Below are 9,212 nucleotides of genomic sequence, written 5' to 3' on the forward strand. Positions count from 1 at the left end.
GTTTATATCATATCCATGTGTCATTCTGTAAGTCCATTCCAAAGCAATAACATACCATAAAATGCCATCTGCCTCAGCCCACCACATTTTTTTCAAATTCACACAAATTAAAGGGCCCTACTTCACCAGGTCTTAAACTCAATCTAAGTCTTTCCCTATGTGGATAACCCCCTTAGTCCAGTTTTATACTCAATTTAATTTTTTGTTTATAACATTTACATGCTAAATCATCATAAGTGTATTCTACTCCCATCCTTTTATGATATAAGAAATGAATGCCCTACTATGTGCAAATCAAATTCCTTAATCTCCTGGAGAAAGTTATTTTAAATGAAACAGGAAATTCTATAATAACAAATATTTTAAGACTTGTAAAAGTTTACTACTGTAGGATTTGTATATTCCCTGAAACAAGTATGCGTGTATATGTTTGGTAACATCTTTTGACATGTTTTCAAATCATATCAAATATTTGTGTATGGTTCTACCCCAAGGGAAGAGCAAAGGTGACCAGTGGCTGCAGAGAGTAGGAGAATCAGCTTCCTACAGGACTGATCTTGACTTGGTACCTTCACATACAATGAATAGGCCTCTTCTTCCAAACAAGGAAGTATCTTGGTGGTTTCAGGTCTACTGGATGTTGCTAGAAATTTCACAATAACCCAGTAGGAATGAGGCCTTCTGGTTCTCAACAGTAGCAGAAACATACAGGAAGCAGTGAGAGGGGTTCTCTACTTTCCAGGGTGAGTAGGCTTAATGATGTCAGTGAGGAGCGGAAGGTGGCTTTTTACTGATGCCTGGAATTCTGAAGGTGGCTCCATGTCTATAGGAAGAGTGTCATAAGATGTTTATTGTAATAAAGTATTTTTTTAAAAATCCATACTGTCCTAACTCATCACTGAAAATATCCAGGGTAAAACTCAAAAAAACATATGCCTCATGCCAAGAACTGGAGAAAACTAAAGAGGAATGAGAACAGGAGATTAACAGGAGTGCACTCACAGTCAGTTACATAATTATCTTAGCAAATACGCAGATCTGAAAAGCTTCAAGTTTGCAATTTAAAGATACAGTAACTAGAACTTGAAAATCCTTTTATGGGATAGCCTAAGCAACAGCAGTAAGAGGGCAGTAGAAGAAACCATCTGACTTAAAGAAATTAATCCATCTGAACAACTAAGAAACAGATAGACAGATTCACAAGGACCCATCAGAGCAGTGCCTTTCAACCTGCCTAATGATGAGATCCTTCAATACAGTTCCTCAGGTCGTAGTGACCCCCAACTATACCATATCTCTTGCTACTTCATAATTGTAGTTTTGTTACTGTTGTGGACTATAATGTAAATATTTATCTGATATGCCAGAAATCTGATATGTGACACCTGTTAAAAAGTCCCTTGATTCTCAAAGGGTCACAACCCACAGGTTGAGAAGTGCTGTCTTCGACTAAGGAAAAGGATGTATGTTCTTTGTCATGAGAATCCAAGAAGGAAAGGATGTTGGACAAAGCCTGAATTGACTATAAACAATAAGTAGGAACACTGGGGAATAATCTAGGCATTAAAGGAAGAAGATCTTTCTGGTGGAGGCAGTTAGTTGGGCATCTTATCAGCGGTAATCTCACAGGTCTACAGGACCACACAAGACACAATAATTCTGTGCCCATACAATGTATCAATGTCATTGTCTCAGTTCAGATATCATACACTAAAATAGCCTCTCATGTCACAATTACTGGCAAATACATAACTACTGCGAAATAAGCTTGAAGTTTTTTGGTGAATATATGCTCTCAAAATGATCCTTGTGATTTGAATTAAGGCTTGATAAAATATGGGTGAATTTGACAGTGAAGGAGTTTCTGGAATTTTGATTTCTGGAGATGTCTTCTAACTAAACTAAATGTAGAATGTAAGACTGATGGCATCCACTTAGTGACCATGTATCAGACACAGAGAATAAAGGCAGGCATTAAGGATTAAGACCTAAGTCACAAATCCAACCTCCCAGCTAGAAAGAAGAAAGACAAAGTCCAATAGAATTGCATGTTGCTGTGTAGTTGTTCTAAGGTCAAAAACAAGAGATGCTGGTTCCCCTAGTCCATAATAAATAACATATGAATAAATAAGCAATTTTTTCAAATTAAGAGGTAGCCTGGTCCAAATTGTTAAATGAATAACGATTCCAACCAGGTAGATAATTAAAGGAGTTCATTCCAGTAAGACACAGCACATATAAAACCCTAGTTACAGAAGGGAGAAAAGAGGCAGAAAACTATGTATCCTGTCAGATGGCATAGGAAATAAGCCCTCAGGAGCAGATTCTGAAGTCTACTGAAGAAAACTTTCCACGAGTGGGCTGGGCAGCACTGTATAAACAGATTTCATAGTGGATACTGTTGATTCAATCCTCTTATTTCACTCTGTTTCTTGAGTACAGTCTACTGAGTTGGACCAGTCCACCCTGGACTGATGAAATGACATCAGTGATCTTGAGAAAACAGAAACAGCATAGAGCAGCCTTGGTGTGGACAGGAATGTATGAGGAGAGCGACAGGCATAAAGAAGTGAATTCCTTGTTACAGGTGAGATCAGTAAAGCAGAAAGAATCAAAAGATAAGACTGGCAAGGGAGATATGTAGGAAAAGTACCAAAGAGTATGAACTACATGTTTCCATTTTGAATGAATACTTGTAAAATGCAGTGTTTACTGAAGTGAGTGAGAGACAGAAGTTTCTGAACAGAAGGTAAACCCAGCCATGACCAGCGGCACAAGCTCAAGGAGGAGAGTGGCCCTTCTAGAGATTCAACAGTAGGAAGTACAGGCCTGATGGGTAGGGAAAAAGTAGACAGAAACAGGACACGGCAGTTAGAGGGGACTCTGTCAGTAGAGTGACTGTTTTAAGGCAGTGGTAAAGACACAGGCTAGACTGAAGGGTTTCAAGGAAGTAAAGTATGAAAAAATGAGAGAACCAGGTGCAGATTGATAACATCAGACACTTGAAAGACACAAGGGAGGATAAGTGTCAAGAAAGATTAATATTATTACTTTTGCAAGTGAGACACATTCTATTTTTTAGGTTGTTCATGTTGAAAAGGCAGCTATAAGAATAAACAGAAGTTGGGGACCCGAGGAAAGAACCGTGTCTCTAAAACAAGCTCAGGGTACATGGGAAGCACAGGTGATGTATATATGGGTTAACCCTGAAAGAATATAATCAGTCCTTTATTATTAAAAGAATAAGATGGACATGGGGTCTGCATGTAAGAATGTGAGGCTGGGCATGGAGGATGCCTAAAAGGATGAACATGGGAGCTGCATGTGAGGATGGACATAGGGTCTACATGTGAGGATGGACATGTGGCTGCATGTGAGGATGGACATGTGGCTGCATGGGAGGGTGGACATGTGGCTGCATGGGAGGATGGACATGGGATCTGCATGTAAGGATGAACATAGAGTATACATGTGAAGATGGACAAAGAGTTGCATGTGAGGATGGACATGTGGCTGCATGGGAGGATGGGCATGGGGTCTGAATGTGAGGATGAACATGGGAGCTGCATGTCAGATGAGCATGGAGCATGGAGTATGGAAGGATGAATAGGAAGTCTGCATACGGTAGGAAGTAAGGAACACCACAGAACATATACACAGAGACCAGAGAACCGAAAGCACTTGCTAAGTGGGAAGGCATTGTAGGCTGAAGATGCTTGATGAGGTCTAGCTTCATCATTAAAAGTTACAAAAAAAAAAAAAAAAAAAAAAAAAAAAAAGGAAAAATTCTCTCCTTGCAATCATGAGAAAATCTGTTTTCTCATTTCGTTTATAAGTTAAAATTTCATTCAGCATCAATTCAAAAAGCAAAGTAGTAATTATTTTCCTATTCTTATCAAATCTAGTCTCTACTGTGGTTAAGCAGACATATTCAAATGCTAAAGAAATGTGTCTCATATTTAAATGAAATTGTCCCCTTTTTATTATAAGCAGAAGTATTTACCTCAAAATATCTGTCTGATAGGTATTTCTTTTCCCGTTTTCCAGATGGAAAAAAAAAAAAAAGAGTATCATACAATAAAGCGAATTTGTCTTCATTGCCTCTCAGACAGTGGAAGTGTCAGTACTCAGTACCATATGTGTTATGTGCTGAAATGGATTGTTTTACTATATTATTAATTCGTTTGAATGCATACCGAAGATATCAAGAATTTAATCTAACCCGTGTTTTTTATTTATAAAATGTACATAAGATTATACTAAATCAACAGAGAGAAAAAAACATTATATTCATCAAGAGAAAAATCTACTGAAATAGTTGAGTGAATAGATTTTTTTTTCTTAACCAGAAGATAATTTTAGGCACAGAGTTAGTAAGTCTCATAACTTACAACCTTGCCTGGCTCTGCAGAAACATTTAGGGAATATGATCTAAATCTTAAAGTGATCCTTACTGAGAATTTAAATCTAGCTCAGTTTTGATGTTATCATTTGTGATAAATAGAAAATTATGTTATCTTCCCATTTTTAAAAATCCATATATATATATCTGCAAACATAAAGGTTAACTGTAGTTGTCGGTGCAAGTCTTTCATCAAACTCTGAAAATAGCACCTAGAGTAGCTCAGAAACTACTTGTATTTGTTAATCTTTCACTTCACCACTAACTAGCTAAAACATTGGTTAATTCACTAATATTTGTGAAGAACGCAGACTAGAAAGCCTTGCCTGAATCATTTTCACTTGGATTTAATAATATTTCTGAAAGCCTTAAATGCCACAATTGAATCGATAAGCGTGGATCTGCCACCCAGCATGTTCAACCAGAAAACAAGCATATGTTCCCACACATACTTCACATACAAGACCCAGACCTTCAAAGTAGTTCGAGATAATTGTGTCTCCACTATACACCACCGTGTATACACCTCAAATCATGCTATAGTGAAATCAACTGTATTATTATTACATTTAATTATATTGGGAAGGAATAAAAAATACTAAAAATATTCAGCTATTGATATTTTTTTTTCTGTTCAGAATGTGAAAACATCACTCTTCTCAGCAGCAGGCATTTGGGAGTAAATAAGAATTCCAGAAACATTCAGATCTCCTATTCTCACTGTTTTCTTTGAGACAAGAAAACTGGGCCCAGAGAAGAAAATTCAGGCTAAATAAACATGGAATTAAACGAAGGTAGCATAACCTCATGTAACTCCAATGCTAAAGCAGAATCAAACCTGGGCCAGAACTTTAAGAATCATGCTGGGTTTGCTCTGTTAATCAGATCCCAAAACATCTTCCATAACAAATGGATAACTACATAAAATTGTAATTACAGCAGGGACGTTATTTTAACCAAATGCATCATGCAAACTCCTTAACCCATATTATTCGAGATCTGCTATAACTGTCGTCGAAATTATAAATTATTTGCATTTAATTTTTGTTAGTATGACCCCTACTGAAAACACAGAACAGAAACAAATGAAATAAAATGCAATGAAAACAACCAAAAAAGTAATTTGAAGCCCACAGCCTTGCACCCTAAATGAAGCAGGCACAAATGAAGAGAGGCTTGTATCTGTTACTATCCAGGAAACCAAGCTAATCATTGTGAGAGCTCACTGTCTTATATCACCACTTCTAGAAACTCATTCCAAAGAATGGAATCATCTGGATCATTTTTATTGCCCCCCTCCATCTCAAGACTATCTGCCCAGCACTGCTGACATGCACTCCAGTGTGCACCTTCCTTCCCTTTGAGTATCTGTGTCAGGTTTATTTATAGCCGATGCCTTCAAACGCAGCATTTCCAGGTATAAGAAATGAAATCTCTACAGTGATCCTAGAAACCTTCACAAATGGCCTTTGAGAAGACAATGGAAATAAATCTATAATGCAACACGTGCATTATGATTCGCCGAGACTCCAAAGCACACTCACCTTACAGTCTAGTAAGCATGTGTAAAGAGTGGGGTAGAGTTACAGAAGTGAAGGCCGGGTGCATCTTTTTATGGAACTATCTGATTACTCTAGGATTACTGCCGCCCACCCCTTTTCTTCTCTTTCTCATTAGGAATTCTCTGAAATTTAGGCACCCTCTTTGTTTCTTACTGAGATGCCTTTCTAGTTTAGAGCCTTTTTTTTTTTTTTAATAGTCCATTACAAAAGCAGGCCATGCTTCCCCCTGCTGGGAAAAAAATTAAATTACAAGGTGCATTAGAACAATTTCCTAAGTCTCAAGAAATCTACTGTTTGGTAAATAAAAAAAAAAAAAAAAACACAGCAGGAAACCAGATACTTAGTGGTCTCTTAACCGTTTTACTGGTCAACATTATGCAAGCCTCTCACCCTGGTAAGACTTTTATCGACATCTCTTAGTTCTGTAAGTTTTAAAAGTACAATTAATATACATTAATAACTGGTGAGCCTATTGTCGAGCCAGCTGTCCCAAAGAGAGCTCCAGTTATCAGGTCAGAGAAGATTATGAATCTATTTCATTGTACACTGAATGGATACACTTCTGAAGAATGAACTGAAGCAAACAATTGAAGAATACATTTTTAATCTGTTCATGTTTAGTGAGTCATTATTTTCCAATATGCAGTTGCTCTCTAAAATCAGAGTACTGTTTATGACTTTAGTTTTTCCGTTTCATTTATCACCACTTGATTATTAGGTAATGGTAAAGATGACTGCATTTCTACTAACTGTCTAACTACTCTACAAAGCCAGCTTTTCCCTTGAAAACAGTGTATTTCGGATCTTCCACATTTTTTTCCTGGCAGTCTTTCATGAGATACTTTGTTATTATAGGTTATAATAAATAGCAACCACTAAAAATGCCAGAATAAATCTAATGTCTCTGAATCGTTTGAGGAGTAAAAAATTTTCCATGATGTACAACTAAACCTCAAACGTATATTTTAATGCTGAGGAGCTGGACGATAGAAAGATGTCACTGATTCTTCTAGTGGGTAAGACCTCAAGCTACAAAGCTGCACTGTAGCCAGTTTGAGGATGGAACACTTCGTTATTAATGAAACATTCATCATTACAACATGCAGTTGTGTTAAATAAGAAACTGCATGGCACCAGGTATCAGGGATGTCTTCAGTTGCTAGGCATCGTTTCACATAAATGGAATAATTAGGGTTAATATTTCTGACGGAGAAGTTTTCGTGTGTACCTTTTCTCAAACGACCTTTCAAAGCAATGCAAAAGGCAAGACATAGATGTTCCTCTGAGAACCCAACCTTTGCTACATCACAGGTACACAAAAGAAAACGCACACCTGGTTTAAAAATCAATTGATCAATTGTGGAACGTTCCTAGGGACCATATCTTGCATAGTATACGTTTCGAATACATTTGTAAGCACTTTAGCCTCCGCTTACCACGCTCACATAAATATACGAGCATGCATACTTTATTGTTGAATAATCCTAAGACTTTCCAGGGAAAATACTTATTAAAGGGTAACAAAATCACTTCGAAACGCAGAACGAAAATATAATAAATAAATAAATAACCCTGATCTGTGACCAAGATGCTCTCAGAACACTCCATGGACCGCATTTACTCCTGAACTGATTTTGCTGGCTTCTGCAAAGTGACATGGTCCCTGTGGACCACCTGACACTTGCTGGTTTTCCTGTCCAGGACCCTAACAGGTCGCATCACCCTGCCATTAGACCTCAGGGCTAATTGAGCCTCGGAGGAGCCCGGCTACCAACGCTGCGCTCCTGCATTTGGAAGCGGCTCTCGGGGACAGTTTCTGCCCAGCGGAGCGCTCGCCCTCCCCAACTTCGCCCTGCCGGGGCTGGCAGGCGCCGGGGCCGGTCCTACCTTCCGCCAGAAGGCGCGACGCGTGCACAAAAGATGGATCCAGGCTATCCTTCTCTGCCATCAGCTCAGGCAAGTATTTCTCTTCTCCCATAGCGCGGACTTCGGACCGTGTCCGGCCAGGCGCAAATCCCGCCTGCTCGGACGCCTCGGTCCCTGGCTCCCCCGGGAACCGTCCTTACTGCCGGGAGCGCAGCTGTAGCGCCTGGGGCTGCGCAGACCGCGCCGGTACCTGCCTCTCACTCTCCCCAGCCCAGCTCTGGCCGCGGCCTCTGCTGGAGAGGATGACCGCGCGGCCCGCCCCCGCCCGCCTCCTATTGGAAGCCAGGTCCGGAGGCGGGGCGCCCGCAGAGGCGGTGGACTATCATTGGGCGGGGCCTTATGTCGAGTCGCCTGAGTGACAGGTAGCTGCAGCGGAGGGGAGGGGTGTGCGAAGTGCAAGCGCACTCTCCTGGCCGCCTTAGCTGGCCGGGTTCTCAGGCCTGGCCAGTGCGGTGGAGTCCGTGCTGACTACCAGGCAGGCAGGATGATGAGAGAGCGAGAATGTGCACCCCATGAGTACAAAGGTGAGCACTTCACCTGGGTCCCCCAAGACACAGGTGTCTCTTCTCTGGCGGATAGCAGGCTCTTGGGCAGGTTTGGAAATGCAAGACAAAATGTGGGTTGTGTTTCTCATGACCTACATCTTGGGGCAGAAGGATGTCCACTGACAAACAAATGAAGACGTGTCTGGATTCTGTAGTAGAGCAAAACGCTTCCAGTGTACATCACAACGATACAGAATTAGTTCCAGGGACCCACCCATCCCTGTGGTGGAAAATGTACTCACTGTGTAAACTTAGCGGGGAGAGTTGTGAAGGAAAGAAACTAGATGATGCCTAACTTCCGTCGCTCTGATGAGAACATTAGACCTTAGGGTTTAGACCTTAGGGTCTCTTTCGCTGCAGTGGGAATGTTGCTGAACTACTTCATATCTGCCCCGCCTTTATTCGAATCGCCAAGGAAGGAGAAATAAGACATCCTTCCCTTACAGACTGGACCCCGAACTGTACCTTGCCTACTTCAAATGAAATGAGGCTTTCCTCACTTTGATGTTGTCTTTCCCCAAACAATCCCTTGTCAATATTTCTACCACCCTTTCAACGGGGACAACATTCCTAGTATATAAAACCTGCTGGAAGTTTCTTAACTTCTCTTATTCTGTCGACAGTGCTCCTGTAAGTATTTATTTTAGACGAACTTGGGATATTATATTGGTTTTGTATGACATTTAAAAAAATTAACGTGTTTCACATCCACGAGATAACTCACTCCAGCTCAGAAAAACACTGAACAACCCAAGTATACCAGGTTTTGCTTCTGTG

General features: G+C 40.3%; 1 protein-coding gene across 4 annotated transcripts in view; it reads right to left on the reverse strand.

The window, feature by feature from the left end:
* Khdrbs2 (KH RNA binding domain containing, signal transduction associated 2) overlaps window positions 1–8,122 on the reverse strand; it is a 496,703-nt gene extending 488,581 nt beyond the window's left edge. For 2 of the 4 annotated variants that reach the window (XM_076915128.1, XM_034522055.2), the window contains exon 1: window positions 7,852–8,119. In XM_076915128.1, coding sequence (XP_076771243.1) covers window positions 7,852–7,942 — 91 coding nt within the window. In that variant the 5' untranslated portion in view covers window positions 7,943–8,119. Of the gene's footprint in view, window positions 1–7,851 lie in introns of all 4 variants that reach the window. The other 2 variants (XM_076915127.1, XM_034522053.2) reach the window with 2 other exon arrangements.
* Between the last annotated feature and the right edge of the window lie 1,090 nt (window positions 8,123–9,212).

This window comes from Arvicanthis niloticus, chromosome 17 (assembly GCF_011762505.2).
Source record: "Arvicanthis niloticus isolate mArvNil1 chromosome 17, mArvNil1.pat.X, whole genome shotgun sequence".
NCBI lineage: Eukaryota > Metazoa > Chordata > Mammalia > Rodentia > Muridae > Arvicanthis > Arvicanthis niloticus.